The sequence below is a fragment of the Cantharellus anzutake genome (genome assembly GCF_015039405.1).
Source record: "Cantharellus anzutake strain C23 chromosome Unknown EI90scaffold_26, whole genome shotgun sequence".
Classification (NCBI taxonomy): domain Eukaryota; kingdom Fungi; phylum Basidiomycota; class Agaricomycetes; order Cantharellales; family Hydnaceae; genus Cantharellus; species Cantharellus anzutake.
In genome coordinates, this window is record NW_024066976.1 from 150057 (window position 1) to 170403 (window position 20347).

Genomic DNA, 20347 nt, shown 5'->3' on the forward strand with positions numbered 1-20347 from the left:
AGTGGTGCTCTACCACCCTTCTTCACCCCCGGAGCATTTCCCAGAATGGCAATCCCATACCCGGATAGTTCAGCACGGAGTATACTCTCACGTGGTCTTGACAGCACCTGTCAATGGCCACATCTCAAGAAGTACTGTACCAAATGGGATGAATAGGGGCTCATTGGAAAGCTGGAGACGAGGAGGTTGCTGACGGGAGGATAGGCGGGCGCTGTGGCGAAGCGTTGCGGAGTTAACTTTTACATTTCCCATTTCGGACCCGTTATGATATATTCCCCATTCATTCATATTTCTTTTATTGTTTCTTTGTTCCCAATTGGATATTCATCATTTACGGTTGCCTAACGGCCCGTTTACATTCCCCCAGTCCATTCATTTCATTTCAAACATATATAAACTAGATAACAACTTGTACATAACAAGTTAGTACTGAATAGACCCATGAAGGGACAAGCAGAAGTTGCATCCAAGTGGCAAATGTTGGAGGAACCGTGTGCTATGGGAGGCCGGACGAGTTTTCGTACAGCCACATTCCCACATCCGGGTGAGGAACTCGCCCGGACAGCCACATTCCCGCGGTAGCGTGACTACTTAGTCACAACACCTTTTCTCTTTTATATTATTTCGGACTAATCCGTGCCAGGCCACGGACATATTCATTCATTTGAATTCATTTCCTTTTCCCTCAGTTCTTCACGCATATTGGCTGAGACTGAGGTTAGTTAGTTACATTCCCTCATTGCTTTATCATTGTAACTTATATTATGTATATTACCTCTAGTCATTACTCATAGGTAATATATCCAGTTCTTCACGCATATTGGCTGAGACTGAGTCATTACTCATAGTCCAGCTCCGAGATCATAAGTCGCTCATCAACAGCAAAGACGCCATCCACGACCCTAACGCTCCCTTGAGATTGTTGCTCATGTCTAAGACTGTCAGGGCAATAGCCCCGAACCCCGAGTCACATGTAAATTAGATACATATAGTCACGTGGGCAAGCGGGAACCTCCGGGGAACTGCTTACTGTTAGAACTGGGCGGAAACAGACGACTCCGGAGTGGAATCAGAGACTTAGCGTGGAGGGACCTTGGCCTCAGCGACTCAAGCGGAGCGCTGTGCCATTGCTGTTTGTCCATTTGGTCCTTAATTTCACAGTAGGTGAGCAGGAAGTCTCTAGGGGGCATTTCAGGTCGATTTCGGACTAAACCAAAACGAGTATGTACAAGCGCCGATATATATAATGGAAGGGGCAAAAGCACAAGGAAAACAAAGGGTAACCGAATCGGAGCGAAGACGTCCAAACGGGAACAAAGGGTAGAAGGAGCGGATAGGTACCGAAGGTCATAAGGCAGGACCTGTGATACATCCGAAAGGAGGTAGGGGGGCGAGGCCCAGAGGGGCAGGAGGATGAGGGGAAGTGGGGATGATGACTAACTGGCTAGAATAGAAAGAAGCAGTAGTCCAAATAGGGATGAAGGGAAAACACGAGAAATACATTACAGGCAGCGAGAGTGCCGAAGGCAGTCCACGAAGCTCGGGGATTGCGGAGCTTACGGAGGTTATGGAGGCGGGGTTGAAAGTCCAAGGAATATTGGCAATGGTGTTTACATAGTATGAGGTCACCAATGCAATGGACTAAGACCAAGGTGGAGTCAAAGTCCAAGGTAGGGACTATGACGGAGGCTCGGAGTAAGGTACGAGCGGTGTCCGAGTGCGAAGTACGGAACAGTGGTGGAAGGTCGTAACTTGGCGGAAGGGTGGCGGAGGAGTAACGGAGGGAGGAGAGAGGGAACAGGTAAGGGGAGAAGGAGTGGCGGAAAGGAGAGTAGTCAGGTCCGAAGGTGAGTATCGGAGCAGATGGGGGAAGGGTCGGAGGATGACGGGAGGGTGGAGGTGTTGTGAAGGGGGAGCGGAGTAGTAGGAGGGTGGCGAGAGGGGCGGTGTTCGGTCCGAGATGAGTATCGGAGCGGACAGAGATAGGGTCGGGGAGGTAAGGAGGAGGTGTGTTGCCAGGACCGAAGGTGAGTATCGGAATGGCAGCGGTAGGTTATGACTCCGGAGGTGAAGGGGGTGGGGGTCCGGAAGTCGGGTCGGGGTCAGGTATGCACGGATATGACACTTACACACCACCGTAAAATACACTATCTTGTATCACTTACGGCCTTGTGTGCTGAGCCACCCTAAGACCTCACAAAGACCCCTCTCATCATAATACTCAGCCTTGATGTCCAAGAGAGACGTAGGTGAGTGTTTGTTTGAGGTTTTTGCAGACTCGGTAGCGCCCCAGGACCAAAACCCGGCCCAACAAACCACACCCGCACACACTACCACCCTCCCCCTTCTCTCTGTCTCGAGTCTAGGCGATAGACCCATTACAATGCCATTGTTACATAAGACTTGGGGTTTGGGGCTATTGCCCTGACATTCTCCCCCTTTGCATTGCATATGCGATGCATACATGGTTAATGTCATATCCATACAATCCTGACCTCCACTCTAGGCTCCCAGAACTCCGAAACTAACTCCAGAGCCCCACTTCCTGTCCATCACCTTCTCCTTGCTGACTCCCAAAGATCCCACCTCTGGTTCTGACACCACCTTCAGTCCAACTCTGGACCATCTCAGGTCCGACCTCAACCTCGACACCTTCCAGACAAGTATGCAACCATGTTCCTGACTCCAGACCTCTGCTCCAGAATTCCATTTGCATCTCTGTCTTGGAACTCCAGTCCTAGCTCCAACCTTGGACTTTGACCCCACCTCTGCTTATGCCCATTATATTGGTTGGCCGATTCCATTTATTTCCTTTGCTGATATTCCGGAGTTTAACTTCCAAGTTCAGACTTTCTGGACTTACTTCGGACCTTGCAACTATTGCATTATCACATTCATCTCTGCTATTCTCCCTCATTCCTATTTGGGCTGCTGCTTCCTTCTATTCAGTCAGCTAGCCATTCCTGACTCCCATCCTCCTTCCTTCTCCCTTGGACCTTGGCCCTTCACTCCTCCTTTGGGAAACACCATTGAGTCAAACCCTTGACCCTCAGTGTTGTTCCTCCTTCCAGCTCCCTTTGTCTCCTTACTCTTGTTCCTTTTGATTCTGGACCCCTCAATGTACCTAGTAACTTGTAACCTCAGCCCAAAATCGACTTGATTCCCCCCTAAGAGACTTCCCCCTCTGCTAGATCCAAAATTAGGGACCTCCTAATTTCTGAATGATGCCTTCTTTCAGCATTGTCTTCTCCTATCCTTGGGAGAAGGATCTCCTTAGCGTCTCTGTCAAGTCGCTGGTGGTATTCCAGTGTGCTTTCACTGGTGGTTCTTTTCGTGAATTTTTCACGAGTTCTGTTTTTGTCCTGGCCCGTGGCCCAGGGGTATTTTTTTGTTTCCTCACTATTTTGTGAGAAGTTTATCTCCTTCAGCAAGTCCATCTGCTTGCTGATTTTTTCAGTCAATGTGTCGATTGCGTTGGCCATTTAGATGAGCTGTACTATTGTGGTTCGTTTCCTTGATCTTTTTTTGGATTGAGTTTATCGTGTTTATTATGTGCAATTCCTGCTTTTCCAGGAGGAAGTTTGGTTGGGCGAGCAGTGACTCTCCCTAGTTGACATTGCTGCTTCTGGGGGTTTGTTAGGTACGGGTCAGCAAACGGGGACGACTGGCAGGGACAAGGCTCCGGGGTTGGGCTTTGGCCTCAGCGACTCCAAGAGAGCGCTGTGCCCACCTACTGTCTCAGTGCCCACATTTCGAAGTGGCTTGGGCTGCCTTGTTAGGGGGGACAAACCATGTCGATATTCAGACTAAAGCAATACTAATGTATTATACATTGTATATATGTATAGTCAGAGGAACTGAATGGGTCAGGTGATGAATTAACAAAGGAACACAGAACAAGGGCCGGCATCCAGGTCAGAATGCATGGTCGTGACAGGGTTCCAGAAGGGGTTCTTGGAGTGAACACTCCACGCTTGCTTTGTTTAGGTGAGGCCATTGCGGAGGGTGCTTCCCTTTCATAGTAGGGTCTGTTCACTGGTTTTTCCTTACTTTTCTGTAAGGCTTCCTCAGCAAACTCCCTCATTTTGGTTTGCCTCCTCTTCATTATCTCGGAGACCTCCTCCAAGGTTGGTGACCTTGCCTTGTCTGGCATGGCATGGGGTAGTGTAAACAGCGGAAGTTCTTTTGGAGCTTCTGTGCTCTGGGAGATCCTGCTCTCAGGGCATTTTTTCGTGCCTTCTCGGGCTTCCAGCCTGAGAAGAAGTTGGTCTTCACTTTCCGTCCTCCATTCAGACAGAACCTGGAACAAGTCCAGTAGTTTTTCGGATAGCTGACGCAGAGGCTCTTCCTTTTGGTTCCCTTTGTCTGCCTTTGGGGCTTGACTTGGGGACATGGGGGAGGACTCCAGGGGATAGTTGGGCCCTGGAGTTTCCTGCAACTCTATCCAATCAGCTTTTTGGGCTGATTGTTCGGCACTTACACATTTATCGCGCAAGTTGATCACCTCCTGAGGAGGTGAGGGATCTTCCCCAGCTTGGGTTAGATCAGTATGTTGTGGAGTTCTAGGGGTATTGGGCCCCGCACTTACTCCACGTAAGTTTCTACAACCTTCAGGGGCCAGCCCTGAGGTGGTTGCTTTTACCAGATCATGTTGATCCTCGTCGTTGTCTGACGACAGCTGTTTATTCAAATCTCCCATGATGGGAGATTGCGGTTTCTTAATGAACCGCTTGTTCTTTTTAGCATTGCTGCAGACGTGACCTTGCCCTTGTGGGTGTGTTTAGGTGCCATTGGCGCTACCGAGTCAGATGTTAAGATTGATGTTAAGTTTTTGTGGGTTGTGTTGTAAAACACACCTCATACACTTAAAAAAGTGTGAGGTCTCAGGGTAGCTCAGCACACAGAGCTGTAAGTGATACAAGGGTGTGTATTTTACGGTAGTGTGTAAGCAGTTACCTGGAGGTTCCCACTTACCCATGTGACTATATGTATCTTAATTACATGTGGCTCGGGGTTCGGGGCTATTGCCCTGACATGGTCATACTCAAGCAAAAAGATGTAATGCAGCACTTCTGAGAGTGGTAAGTTAACAATACTGGATCAAACTTGTGACTTACCACACAGAAAGGAGTCACAATCCTTTCAATTGTGGCAAATAGTTCAAGCCAAAGATGCAATGCATTCCAAGCTATTCAAGGCTTCTGTCTTGACTCCACAAACACACATAGGCAAGTCATTGAAGTGCTCTCACACAGAGGGTGGAGTGTTCCAGCAGATTCCATCTACCATATGGTTCAGTCAGTGACCACAAGCCTCAAAGCAAGCTTGAAGAACCTCTCAGACCCTGGGCAATATGTAATGGTGTATGATAATCTGGACTTTGACTTTGGGACAAAAGAGCCAAGTGATCAGAACCAAGGGACATTTTCAAGTATAATGACAGCCACTGTCATATCCGTACATACCCGATCCCAATCCGACTCCTGGACCCTCATCTTCATCACCTCCGGAGTCCTACCCTATCTCTGTCCGCTCAGACATCTACCTTCGGACCAAACATCACTCCTCACACCATACTCCTCCTCTCACTCCCCATCCGTCCCTCTCCTACCCTACCTCCGTCCACTCCGATACCCACCTTCAGACATGACTCCATTCCACTCCACCCCACTCCTCTTGTCACTCTCCTCCCTCCTCCCCTCTTCCATCAAACCTCCATCAACTTACAACCTTCTGCCGTAGTCCTGTACCTCATACTAGGACACCACCTGTACCTTCACTCCGAGACTCTGTCATGGTCCCGACCTTGGACTTAGACCCCACCTCAGGTCCATTGCATTGGTGACCTCATTCTACATAAACACCATTGCCAACATTCCTCAGACATCCAACCCTGCCTCTGCAACCCCTGTAAGCTCCACAACCTCCAAGCTCCATGGATCATACTCAGCACTTTTGCCACTTGTAATGTATCTTTCGCGATTTTCCCTCATCCTTATTTGGACTATTGCTTCCTTCCATTTCAGCCAGTTAGTCATCATCCCCACTCCACCTCATCCTCCTGCCCCTCTGGGCTTTGCCCCCCCTATCTCCTTTTGGATGTACCACAGAGTCTAACCCATTGTCACGGCCATGCATTCCAGCCCATTCCCGGCCCATCCCGATGCCACCCAAGCCCATTACCGCTATGCGAGCGAGAGCGCGAGCCCCGACCTCAGCTCTATCCCCCATGAGGACTCCCTGCTCACTCCCCTGCTTGCCCCTAGGCTCCCCTGCACCTGGCCGACTCCCCCACAGCCACACCAACCTTCCCACCCTGAGTCCACCTCTGGCACCGTGCCTAGCGCGACTCCTCTACCCTGCCCACTTGGCCCCTACAGGGCCACTATCATCCCCGCGCCCGACTCTGGCCCAACTCCGAGTCCAGCGCCGCTACGATACCATTGCCGCTATCGCGGCCCTACGCTCTTTCCTTTATTTATCTGTTATTGTTTGTTTTGACCCTCGGTCATTGCCGGCTGCTATGCGGCCAACCCCGCTCCTTATTCTTGTTTGCTTCCAGACCCTTCGGCCTTCGGCCTGGGTCCGCTTCCATTCATTTCTTCCTCCTATATATATCCTGTATGATACTTTATTGTACCTTAGCTCTAATATCGATGTGACCACGACCCCTAAGTCCTGACCCCAACAAGGCAACCCCAGTGAGTCCGAAATGAGGGCCAAGAGACAGCTAGGGGGCACAGCACTCCCTTTAGAGTTGCTGAGGCCAAATGCCCTACCCCTGGGCCTTGTTCGCGGCATCATGGCCATCGCGGCCTATAGCGGCCCGCATCGGTGACCTTCGGTGCCGACCTGGACCAGTGTCTAACACCCATGACCTTCAGCACTGCTCCGCTTCCATCATCCCTCTGTCTCCGTTCAGACACCTTTGTTCCGATTCAGACCCTCTTTAATTTCCTTGTGCTTTCGTCTCTCTACTATATACTGGCACTTTGTCAGGGTTCAGCACCCTGCCCTAGGGTGCCCCAGACTCCCCAACCAATCCCTTCCTTCCATTCCTTCATTGTTGCCTTGTTGTTGCCTTTCTGTGTTGTGTATCTGCACGCACGGGATAGCATGGGAACTTTCTGAGCGAGCAGCTCACCCAGGATGTTCCCACGGGTCACAGCCACAGTTCTGGGCAAGCAACTCGCCCAGAACGTTCCCACGCTTACTGGGCACTGCCACCTGGATGTTCCCTCTGGGTCACACTACACAACTCTAGGAGCTGTATAGTTGTGGGCATGTGACCCATTCCTTTATATAGCAACCATGCGGGGAGATGAGACTTTTACCCTTCTTCTCATCTCATGCCCCGCATAGTGTGAGGACAGGTCAGATGGGGGTTGAGGTCAGGGAGCCTCCGAGTCCGAGGCTGGGCCCTGACACACTTGTACATACTTGTTTTGGACCTTCAGTCTAAAATCGACCAGAAATGCCCCCTAGAGACTTCCTGCTCACTGCTTCTGAAATTAAGGACCAAATGGACAAACAGCAATGGCATAGCGCTCTGCATGAGTCACTGAGGCCAAGGCCCCTCCTTGCTAAGTCTCCGGTTCCCCTCCGGAATCATCCACCCTCACCCAGTTCTAACAGCCACCTTTATTCCACTCACCTATGGTACCATGCTTGCTGATCTCCAATACTCAGGGGAGCTTTGGGAGAAGAGCTCTCTGAATCCTAATCATCCTAAAGACTCAAGACCTCCTACTGCACCAAAGCAACAATATCTCTTTGAGTGCATCCAAGAGCGACACATCAGCAAACCTGGTAGGGAGCTCACAGAGCTCTGTGAGCAAATTGAGTCTTTTTGCTGTGCACCCTCTACATTGGGTGGAAAAAATTAAATAAAATCATTTTGTTCTCCTAAGGATGTAGAAGTGCAAAGATAATATTTATATACATTTTTGGAAATGCATGTTAAAGGCCAGCATCAATTACTTGAAAAGCTCATAGAGCTTTTTGTTTTTAAATAGTGGATGGTCTTCACATCTCCATGAAATCTGCTTAGTTGTTTTGGCACCAGTAGTGCAAAGATAATATGGATATACAGCCATTTGCTTCCAAAGGTCACACTTTTTGTTCACTGAGGTTTAAACACATTTATAAACATAAACATCACAAATAAAAGGCAACATAGTAAAGAATGCTATCTTCTCTCCTTGCAGTCCAATTTTGGGCAAAAGTTGTGGAGTGGTTGAGATGTAATCGTGATTTTGCTGGAGGGGGCCATTTAGTGCAGCAACCTTTGATGTTCACAGCCGTGGGAAATGGCTTGTCACCCCATCAATCATCTCCATCCTCCCCCTCCTCACTGTCTGAGCTGTCCAAACCCAAGTCAAAGGACTCACCCTCATCATTGTCAAAGTTCTCCACAAAGTCTGAGAGTTTTATCATGGCTAACACCACCTGCTTGCACACACACTTGGGTTTTGCTGGCCATGCTTTCCTTGGGACCTTCTTCCCTCTCCCAGTCCCTCAGTGCTTCTTGGTGTGTCTCCTTTGCACACTTCAAAGCTCTTTCTTCAACCATTTTCCAGGCTGCACCATGTTTCTGTGCACACACCCGTGCTGCTTTCTCTCACTGCACTGCCACCCAGATTGCTTCATTCTTGGCAACAATCTCTCAGAACTGGGTGTTGGTGATGATTTGGGGCAATCCATCCATCAGTACCTTGTGGTTGGGCACCTTTTTTTGTTTTCCTTGGCTGCTAGCTGGCAATGCTGCAAGCAGGAATCTGCTATGACCTCCAGAAAACAGAAGGTAGCACTCCAACTCACTCCCCAAGAGCTAGGAAAGAAAGAGAAGGGGCTGAAAGGGTGTTGCAGTAGAACAGGTCTGTATATTCAATGGGGAGGGGGAATTTTGGGGAAAAATTCTGGCAACTCTTGTTTATCTTCTTTCCATGGTGGATTTCCCTAAAGGTCACAATAGCCCTTTACCAATCGTGTGGCCACTTACAACATCCAAGTACATGGACTTCAAAAGTAGCAGGAGGGGGGGAAATCTCTGTTTCAGTATCAATCATTATGTACATATACCCATTCAGCAAATATACAGTCGGTTTCCTTCGCTTTATTGCGAAGGGTTCTGTGTACCTTGCCACTTTTGAAGGTGGCTTCGGCCTGTTCGTACCAGTGTACAAATTCTTTCCCACTCACGCTTGTCCACCAAGTGTATGCGGCGTCATGCGGCGCTTCTGACCCTGCTATTCTCCTCATGGGGAAGTTGGGGTCGAATGTTACATCGACTGGAGCTTTGACTTTGCCGAACTCATTGAGTTCAGTGGTCTCGTATAGCATGTGGACACTTCCCTGCAGGGTAGCTTGCCCATAGGGTGCTGAGGTACTCAGCAGCCTGCCACCTCTGGCAGTGGTCCCCATTTTAGGGTCTGCCGTTGGTTGCCTACCGCTCTCCCTCTTCCCCTTGACATGGGTTTGCCCTTCTGAGGGTGGGCCCTTATGCAACCCAGACAGGGTCGCCTGCCCATGGGGTGGTGGGATAGTTGGTGCCCCACACCTTGGTGCACTAGTCCCCATGTGGGGTCGCGCCTCATGAGGCCTGGAACTGTATCCCCTCCCCCTGACCTGGGAGGCCCCCATCATGATGGGTTTGGCAGCGAGGTCTGCCAGTGCGTGTGCCTCTCTGAGCTCGCGTTTCAGTAATTCGATCTCCCTTTTTTGGAGATCAACTTCTCTCTCTGTGTCTTTCAGAGAGTCGAAGATGCCCTCAGCATCTCTTCGTGCTCTGTTGTATTTGTGCCTCCAGTGGGCACAATGGTCGCAGGCGTCTTCTGATGCCCTTGAGTTATCAGACCATGCCCGTTTGGACGGTCTGGACGAGGAGCCGCTGTCGCTCCCTTGTCTCCCTCCTACGAGGGACTTCATCTCTTTCAGCTCCTCGCGGAGCTGACCTGTCTGAGCAGCTACCGCTGACGTGATGGCTGATTCCCAGCCTGCATTTGGCTGGGGTGTTGTTGGGCCTGGGCCGAATTGGCCAATCCAGGGGTTAATCTGGCCAGGGAAGTTCCCTGGGGAGTATGCCTGGGGCTGCAGCAGCAAATGCTGCCCCTGGAATGGCGCTTGTTGTGCCATCGGTGCAGTTTGCACTGCGTATGGTTGGAAGCCCCTCTGAGGAGGCTGGGGGTATGTGGTGCCTGTTAGCAACGTGGATGGTTGTTGGTTTGTGGCACTCATTTGTGCTGCGTGCATTGTGTAGTCCATGGCACTTATCTGCGCCTGGTGTTGTTGTTGTTCCGGGGAGCCTTGCTCTCCAGGTTGTCGTATTTTGATGTCTGGTGGCTTGTTTGGATCGAACTGAGGGTTGCCTCCCCCAGAGAACAACATTTCGTCGTGATGTTTCTTGTGGTGGTGGGAGGGGTTTTCGTTCTTGCATGCGTGGGATTTGCCGCAGTTGTGTGTTCTTTTGCACGTGAGTTTGTGGTTCACATGGTCTAGGCAAGTTACTCGCCTTGCCCATGTGATTTCTAGTACATGGTGTGGCTGTCCGGGCGAGTTACTCACCCAGAACTTTCCCACGCTTTTGGCTGTGGGCCATCGTCCCTCAGCTTTACTTTCTCTGCCTCTGTTTTTGGGGGTGTAGTGATGCCGAGAGTTCCCTGTCTTCTTTGATAGGGAGTTTTTCTGGTTCCCTTACATTTTGTAAGGTGAGGTACTCATCCAGGTGGACGAGGTTGTTGCAATTTCCTAGGGGTTCCCATGTGGTGTCCCCTAGTTCCCATTTGACCTTAAACCAGAGTTCGTTGTGAACCCATGTGTGGTTTAAGATTTTTCGAACTACTGCTTTGCGATTGGGGTCTTCCCCAAAATCGTAGAATATGTTTACTTCCCTATTTGGGAAGATTTCTTGGTCATTCGGCTCATGAGGTACGAGCCAGGATACGTGGAATCTTGGGTGGATTCCACGTTGTTCAAGTTGTGGTGGCAACTTAAGGATGTAGTTTGACGTCTCTGGAAATGCTTCCAGAATTTTGTAAGGCCCTATGTATAAGGGCTTTAGTTTTCCTCCCCTTCCTTTGGGTAGGTTCAGCTTATCCATGGATAAGTATGCAAGCTCGCCTTTTCTCAAAGGCGGGTCCGGGCATCTTTTCTTATTCGCCTGGATTGTTTGGGCAGCGTGATTGTGTATTATCGCGTTGTTGTGGGGACAAGTCCGTGCAGGTCAAACCAACCCTTATCACGCATTTCACCCCCTACTGCATCAGGGACTAGGATTGGTGCGTCGTGGTAATAGTAGGAGTTGTAGATACTGTGGAGATGGTTTTGACGAGTCCAAGATCGTCAGATTCGGTGGAGTGGTTGAGGAGATATGACCTTTTCTTTATTTTCCTTACTATTTCATTCATTCACGCATGTGACTTTCCTTTTATATTTGTATCGGACTCTTCCATGACAACTGTACAGACAGTTAGTTAGAGGTTAGACAGAGTATCAGCACCGTACTCCCAAGGACCAACACACCTACCTGAGTGATAGAGAGATACCTACCCCCCCTAGACCTGAGTCGCGAGTCTAGATTGATAGACCCATTACAGCGTCGTGTGCTGCCATGAGGTTTTCCTTCGCTTTTTGGGCAAAGTCATTTACTCCCGGGTAGTCCGAGAGTGGTTGTCAGAGACCAGACTCGAGACGAAGGAATGTCTCCGTAACGGAGGGCTTTGGCCTCAGCGACTTCTGCCAAGAGCGCTGTGCCTAGTGACACGTCCGTGCCCTAACTTACTGACTGGCACTTAGAACCTAGGGGGGTAACTCTAGTTGATTTTTCTGCTAGGGCGTAACCTATGTACAAGTGGGGTATATATATGGTTACAGCGGAGACGGTTCTGCAATTGGCGGAGCCGAACGGAGCGGAGCTAACGGGGTTAAGACATTAGCCGACTGAATATTACCGACGAGTCGGTTCGCGGGGTTAGCGGAAAGGCAGGCGTTAACCCAGAAACGGAAAGGAGGGATAGGCCCGAAGGTGGGCTCTGCAGGGCAGGCGAGTGTATTGCCCAGCAGAGGCGGGAGTGCGCTAGCGGACATCGGAGCTGTCCGGAAGTCTTCGGGGCTCCGTACTTAGGGAGGTGTAGGTAATAAATTGAAATGAGGGGGTGGTGACCATCGAGGGGTACTGAGAGGTTTGCGGAATACGGGGGCTCCGAGGTTGGTGAGGGGGGAGCGGAGTTAGAATGGAGGGATCGGAGAGACCGGAAGTCGATGGCCAGGGATGGATATGACAGTGGTGCTGTTAGGCACATCTTTGGCATATGGCTGTAGATTAATTTGAATGGGGCAAATCCTGTTGATGTGTTCGAGCTCGCATTGATTGCGAATTCCGCCATCGACAGTTTCGCTGCCCAGTCGCGTTGATCTGGTCTAACCATCATGCATAGTATTTGTACTACTTTTTGTATCATTCTTTCCGCTTGGCCATCGCCTTGCAGGTGGAATGCAGTTGTGAATTTCAACTGCACACCGAGTATTCGGTGTAGTTTGCGCCAAAATTTTGACGTGAATTTCAAATCTCGATCTGATATGATCAAGTGTGGTAGACCGTGGAGTCTTACAACTTCACAAAGGAATACGAATGCTAGTTCTAGTGCATTCGTTGTTGTCTTTATTGGAATTAGGTGGACGTTGGATGTCAACCTACAAATGATTACCCAGAGGTAATCATATCCTGTCAGGGCACACACCCTGACTAGCCCGGACCCGGACCCATGTCCGGACCTGCTTCCACCTGCTGCGCTTCCCGATGCATGCACGCTCCGCGCGCCGCATGCTCCGGGCCCGGTTCCTACTCCTTCATGTGACTTCCGGGTATCCCCGGAAGTTTTCCTGATATGGTGGCCACTGTGGGAAGATGAGAAGTTAGCTTCCTTCTCATCTTCTTACCCACAGTAGTAGTAGATTGTGCCCTGGATAGGGCTGGCCAGACCTGAGGCTGTGGGCCATAGGGGAGGGTCATGGGGACCTGGGAGTCGTCCCCTGACATATCCCAAGCTTGTTGGGAATGGACCTGTGAAGTCCATAGCTATTGATGACCATGGTGTCTCCAGGGTCGGGAGTGGGTGAAGCATTCCAGGATTTCTCCTGGTGCTTTTCTTTGTTGTTTGACAAGTTCCACAAGACCTGCAGAACTTGTGCTCATCGACTTCCACCAGAAGTGTCGACAGAGGGTTTCCACTGTTTTCTTGGATCCTAAGTGTCCAAGTGTTTCGTGGATGTTCTTGAGGATTATTCCTCAAATGGACTTTCTTTCGTAGTTCCCTTTCGGGACTACTATTTGGGTCGTTCCTCCTTCTCCAAGTCGGGTTATCAGCCCATCTTTTATGGAGAAGTTTTTGAAGTTCCCCGGGTTCTCTAGGATTTCCTGGTGGATCTGGCTTTTCGAGTATCCAGATTTTATTGCCTCAATGAGGTCTTTCTCTTCGAATTGTTTTCGAAGGTTCTCTTCTGGAATTATGATTTCTTCCAGATTTTGGGCACTCCCCCCTAGAGCTTCCTCTAGGGTATTACTCGCACGTATCGCTGCAAGTGTCTTTCTCTCTGAGTTTTTACTCAGGGTACTGCTTAGTAGCAGTTCTTCGTATTCCTCAATTCTGTTGGGGATAATATCTTCTGCATTTTTGTCCAGGTGGATGTCCGCCAACACATAGTCATCGAAATGCAGATCCTCGTCCGTTGACAAGTCGTAGTATCGTGAGAGTGCATCTGCCACTTTGTTCTTGTGGCCTTCCACATATTTTATTTCGCAATTGAAGCTTGCGAAAAAGGCTTGCCATCTCAGGTGTCTACCTGAGTTGTGGTTTTTCGCTTTGAAATATTCCAAAGCTTTGTGGTCCGTGATTACTGTGAATTCACGGCCTCCCATGAGATTGTCTTGCCATCTCATGAGTGCTTCGAGGACACCCAGTGCCTCGAGTTCATAGGTGAAGTACCTACGTTGTGTGTTTGTGAACTTTTTGGACATGAATGTGGCTGGGCGGCAAGTCTGCCACTTTTCGCCTTGTCCAATTAATGCGCCCATGCCCACTGGGCATGCGTCTGTTATGACCCAGACATGGAGTTTAGTCCTCTCTTCTTCTGAGAGGCTTTCCGGTGGATTCCACTGGATGGGCTTCAGGATCGGAGCCCTGCATGCTAGATGTTTAATCTTGTCGAAGCATTTCTGGTGGAATGGTGTCCACCTGAATGTCTGCTTGTTTGAGCAGATTGTTTGCAGTGGTCCTGTGTAGCCACTGACGTTTGGCATGAATATCGATAGATATTCTACCATTCCCAGGAATATTAGGACTCCTGTGTGGTCTACTGGCTCTCGCCAGTTGCGGATTTTTTCCATTTTATCCGCTTGAGTGTGGATGCCCTGTTCGTCCACGTGGCTTCCTAGAACGTCTAGGATTGGGGCAAATGGCTGGAATTTTTTCCGGCTTATGTAGAATTTCGCCCCCTTCAGGCGAGTGAACAACCACAATAATGCTTTATTGTGGTTTTCCACTGAGCTTGTGCTGGTGAATATATTGTCGAACCAGATGTGTAGGCGTCTGCCTACTTCTCCTCATAGTTCCCAGGTCAGTGCGCGCTGGAAGGTGCAGGGAGTGTTGCAGTCTCCTTGCTGCATCGTGTTCGAGTTGTAAGATAGACGACGTTCATAAGTCGTCACTATGATGGCAATTGCCGGATGTGGCAGTACAGGTCACGAGCGGCCAATGTTTCTAGGCCCAGAAATTCATGTGTATAATTGAAGTTATTGTATTGTCTGATTGTCTTATATATACTATTTATATATTCTTTTCAATATTTCTAGCTGCAAATTCCCGAATAACCTCCTGCACTGCCTCAGGTGGGAGTCCGCGATGCCCTTTGTATTTTTTGACTGCCCATTGGGCCTCACACCCATTCAGGCCATAGCAATAGCTCTCCATGTACCATAATGAACGATTTGCAAACCTGTGGATTTGTGTTATCATAAATATTTGGGATTTAATTGAAGAAGGAATCCTTACTTTCGCATTGAAGTTATCGTCACAGATTCCAATGCTTTCTGCAGATTAATTTCCACATCTTCAACCTTCGATGATGGTGGAGATTCACGATAGGTCCTCTTTGAATAGCCCCATACTTGTTCAATAAAGTTCAGTTCGCAGTGGAATTTTGGGAGGAATAGAATGCCAAACCCAGCAGCTTCACAGTGTGTCTGAAGCAGGGATTTGACATTCATGAAGTCGTTAGAGTGGAAAAGGATATTGCGGCAGCAGCATTGTGCTGCTGTACCACGACATTTGAACTTGTCACACTGAGCACGAAGCCCAGCAACCTCATAGCCCCGCTCTTCTAAGATCTTTGCCATCCCTTTGAAATATCCAGGATATTTGGGGTGATCATCAGGGTAATAAATATGTTGAATTTGACCATTCCAAGTTGTGTCTGCCATGTGTTTAATCGTGGTTTGAGGTTTCCCATTGGGCCTGTATATGATTGCGCCACTTGAATCGCGTGCATTCACGGTTATTCCCCATTCCTTGGGACCCTTTGGCATTTTGAGTGCTGACAAAGCATCATCAGCACGTTTGGAATGTGTGCGTGCATTGTCAAAGACCAAGACATGATTGTCATGGGGATAATGCTCCTTCAAGATCTCCATTGCTGTTGTCACCTGTTTGATCACATCATCGTTCGTGAAATATCCATCCCGGTTACTGCCTGGCCTGAGTGTGACCCGAGCTGTCCGATCACCACCTTTCAGCCACCCATAATCAGCTGAGACGAAATCAGCCACCATAACAGAAGCACCTTCACCCTTAGCATAGGGTTTTGCTATTTCGGAGTTATGAACCCAACGGACCTTCCGATGATCATGAGCGTAGAAGATGGATTCATCATGAAACCAGACAACAGTGCGTGGACCCTCAGTTGAATCAATCACCTCTTCCCCCTTTTCATCCCATTTCCTCATTGTCATCCCATATTCAGCCATTGCGGGAAGAAACACATGCTGCCGATATCGGATGACATCTTCTCGCTCATGACCATCTGAATATTGTCCCTTCTTTTCCCTCTGCCAGCGGTACCCCATCACTTTTAACCATCGTTGTGCTGTTCGGACAGATATTGGTTTCTTTCGGCTCAAGCGCTCACACATCTCTGGAGTATTTAGAAATTGAACAATGTCCAATGCCGAGATGTATGGACCAAGGCTACGGAGGTGAGCCTCGATTTCGTGCCTAAGATCCTCATCCGTCACAAGTATTGATTCCTTCCATTTTCCATAGGGGTTCATTGGAATGTCGTCGGAATCAACCATGAAAGCGCGACACCACTCACGCAACCTTTTTGCATATGAGGGCCCACGGTCCCAAGAGGTTGCCACAAACTCTGAAGCACAAATCCAGCCTATGTCCAGCACCAAACCCGCACGGTCAGAACTATACACTCGCAGCAATTGGAGCATTTGTTCAAGTCTCATGCGTGTTAAGTCATCAAAATTTGATTTTTTATGACCAGGGCCATTCCGGCAGGGTCGAACAATTTCACTGAGCCTTTCAGCAGATTCTTTTGCAGCCTCTCTGGATGGAGCGGCAACGAATGAGTGGGAGTGATACTGAGTTGGCAAAGGATCTTTGGGGTAAGTCTCTGATGTGATGGGGATGGGTGTTTCGGATGGGTTGATGGGAGTGTCTGGATAGGGAGTACTGGTGCGCGTTGATTCTGAGGCATCATCTGTTCCAGGATTGATGTTATCTGGAGTTGGGTGATTGGAACCATTGAGATCTTGGCTAGTTATTTCACGCATACTCAGCAGAGAGTCATCAGAGTCGGCATCCGAGTCGCTGACAACAATCGGGTCTGGGGTACTGGAGTTGGATTTGTGGGGAGGGCGAAAGAAATCATGTATGGTGCGTTTTTTTTGGTCAGCTTTGGTTTTCTTAGCCATCTCTTGCACTTTCTGCATAACAATGCGTTGTTTGGCAGCATGACGGCGTCGGGTCCGCTCTGAAGGAGTCCCGTTGATTGTTGTTCCGGCATACTGAACCTTATTCCCCACAATCGCACCCCGCTCATGTATTAGATGGGATAGGACCTTTTGAGCCTGACACATGCGCTCAAACAGCGGGATTTTTGATAGCCGTTCAGAGGTGTTGTCGGAGTTTTCATCCAAATCATCGGCATCAAACTCGCTCTGATCACTGTCACTTTCCAGCTCAATGTCGAAATCACAAACATCGGAGTCACTGCAACCCAAGGTGTTGTTTTCGGTGGGAATGGACAAGTGTATCACAGCAGGAGTGCATCGATGCGCGGGTTCAGGTGCATTACTGGCCAGTTTTCTCTGAAAAAAAAATCAGAAATAATGGATTTTTTGACTAGATAGCACATCACCTTCTTGGAGTACTCTCCAAGGTTATTTGCGCGACGGCGCTTTCTCTGTACCGGCATGAACACGATGTATGGAGGGAAAAGGGAATGAACAAAGTGGTTTCCTTTTTTGGATTCGGCAGTTTCCTCAATTTAATTATACTCAGCCCATTGCGGCCAACCTGAAGTCCGTTCATTTTTTTTAATTGCAGAATTCACGTCGGGGTGGAAAGATATTCTTGATTCTGATGCTCAGAAGTATTTTGCTCCTCATTTGACAATAACAATAAATATTTAAATTTGCACACCGAGAAGTCATAAAGTGGTATCATTTCTACAATTTCTCAGTTCTACATTTGCCTCAAAAGTGCAGTATCAGGGATGAGGTGGGGTGCGAGTTGTGCCATGATTTGCTTCCGGATAGTGACGACTTATGAACGTCGTCTATCTTATGTCCCGTGGGGCGTAGAAAATGTCGTCCTATGGACATCGTCTGGATCCATGTGTATTTGTTCGTATGCATCCAACATATCGATCTTGGATCGGTATGTTGCTCTGGCGACTGATTCTTGGATCAATCGCATGTCTGGCATTGGTGTGATGTCGAGGATCATGTTTGAGTTACGATTCCTCACGTCTATTACTGTGCGCAAAGATCCATCTGCTTTGCAGATACACAGTAGCGGGCATGCTCCCTCGCTATTTGCGGGATACCACCATCCTGCTTTTACATAGCGATCTATTTTGGTCGCTAGTGCTTCCTGCAGTGCTGCAGGACATCCCGGGGTGTTCTCCCAAAACTTCTTGTTCAGATCCTTCAATGGGATTCGGTGGTTCACTTCCCTCAAGGGAGGCATTTCTAATGGCGCTGGCGCCATTACGGTTTCAAATTTCTCTCTCCACCACTCCCTGAGTATTTCGAACTCGGGGTTGTTCATGGAGAGGCCTTCCAGATGTGGTACGTCTGGAAGTTCTAGTCCTTCCGGACTAGGATTGGGCCAACCTTCAGGGTAATTACCCTGAGGTGTGTTTCAATCCCGCCTCCCTGTCAGGGGGGCTTCTTTTTTGGTTGTTCTCGAGCTCTTGCTCGAGTTTTCCATCTGTGTGATCTCGTCACACAGTCTTCGCTTATTCCAAGGGTGTCTATGTTGCCCTTGTTCACCGTTCTCACTTTGTGGGACCGGAAGTCTAAGCTTGCCTGGTTTTCGTTTAACCAGGGGGTGCCGAATATGGCGTCGTATCTATCGATGTTAATTACATCGAAGTAGTGTTTTTCTACGTGGCCATTGATCTCAACATCCACGTTTGTTCCGAACAAGATCTGTGATCTTGTTCCTTTCGTCCCCATTTGAAGGACAACTGGGTTCTCCAATTGGAGAATTGGGATGTGGACCGCACAGACAAAGTCCGGCGATAAAGCGTCTGTTTCGGCTCCACTACAATAGCGCATAGGCTTTTATGGCTGCTATTTTTATGTGAGCCATCAGCGTTCTCTTTGTTGAGAGCGGTCTGTTTGCGGGGTATTTTCCTGCATCTTTTGAGATGCAGAATTTCGCATCAAACAAGGGGGACTGGGTTTCGATGGACTTTTGGTCCTTCTTCCCTTTGTCCTTGTTTTCCTTGGGTACTTTGGTGTATTTCCCCAAGGTGTCTTTTCTTGGTGCTTCTACCAAGGCTTCGGCGACTTTTTCGTCTGCCGTGTTTTCTAACTGGTGTGCTACAGCCAGTTTGATTTTGTAGTTTATGTCATCGTGATCGATGACTGACATTGGGCCCATCCTTATGGTCCCGACGTTGATTTCCTCACCCTCTGAGTCGGGTGAGTATTGAGGTCCTTTGTATGGGTCCTCTACTTCGAAGCTTGATGCTTCGGAGTTACCAGAGTTGTTCTCTGGTTTCTCATCTGATGAGTCTTTCGACTCTTCTTCCGTTGAGGTCGCGATTTCCATGGCAGCTATGTGCCTTGGTTTTTCATTGCCCGTTACATTGTGTCTTGGGCAATCTTTTGTTTGCCCTATTTTGCCGCATTTGCCGCAAATTGGAACTGACTTTTGGTCAGTTTTCCTTGAGTTCTTCGAGGATGTGTCCTCTTTCCATCTGGGTTTCAGCTCTTCAGCCTTCTTTCCTGATGGGAGGGCTCTGCCGCGGCTTGTGGTTGCCGTGGTAGTTGTTCAGGTATAGTAACCTGATTTGTAGGCTGAGGACATCTTCAGCCCGTCGATTATCTCGTCTACATGAGATATTGCTTTTAACATCTCCTCATTTGAGGAGAAGTCTGCTCTGATTCTATCATGAGCAATCATTTCCCTCTTCCATTTGAGGGGAATGTAGTTTAGGAACCTGGCATTGAAGGACGCCTGGTCTGGCGGCGTCACCATCTGGGACGCTGCTTTGGACAGTTCTAGGTAGAACTGTTTTAGGCCTTTTTCCGCTTCATATTTCACGTTGCAGTACTTCTTTGTCGCATTCAGCGCAGCAGAGGCTTTAATGAAAGTTCTCATCAATATGTTGAGAACTTCAAGGAACATGCCCTCATCTCCTCTGAAGAGAGTTTCGTCTCGGAGTCTTATTCCGAGGTCGAACACAGGCCCCCCCAATCCACGAATGAAGCAGTCCAGGTGGACTTCATCGAATTGAGGACCTTTGCATCCTCATGAGGCGAGGATTCCCAGTAGTTCTGTGAACCACTGCCAGAACGATTCCATGTCGTTCTCCCCTGACCATTTCTTGTCAGGGAATGCCGGCCCATTCTTTAGGGCTTCAGGCTTCACTCCTTCTGGGTAAGGAGTGAGTATTCTCACTTTGGCCATTCTTATGGCCTTTTCGTACCATTTCTCCAGGTACTCTTCTTGCTCCCCTGCCTTCGTGGGGTCACTATCCAATGGAGATCTCTCCTTTGGGGGGGTTTTTGCTGGGGGAAATCTTCCTCACAGCGTTTCTTTGGTTTCAG

The 20347-nt window shown here is 48.9% G+C and overlaps 1 protein-coding gene across 1 annotated transcript; it reads left to right on the forward strand.

Moving 5' to 3' along the window:
* Positions 1-5142: 5142 nt before the first annotated feature.
* Positions 5143-5337, forward strand: EI90DRAFT_2880731 (uncharacterized protein; the record flags this gene model as incomplete). Its single annotated transcript, XM_039053919.1, has 1 exon — positions 5143-5337. A coding segment is annotated over one exon (195 nt), but the record flags the coding sequence as incomplete, so codon positions are not given.
* Between the last annotated feature and the right edge of the window lie 15010 nt (positions 5338-20347).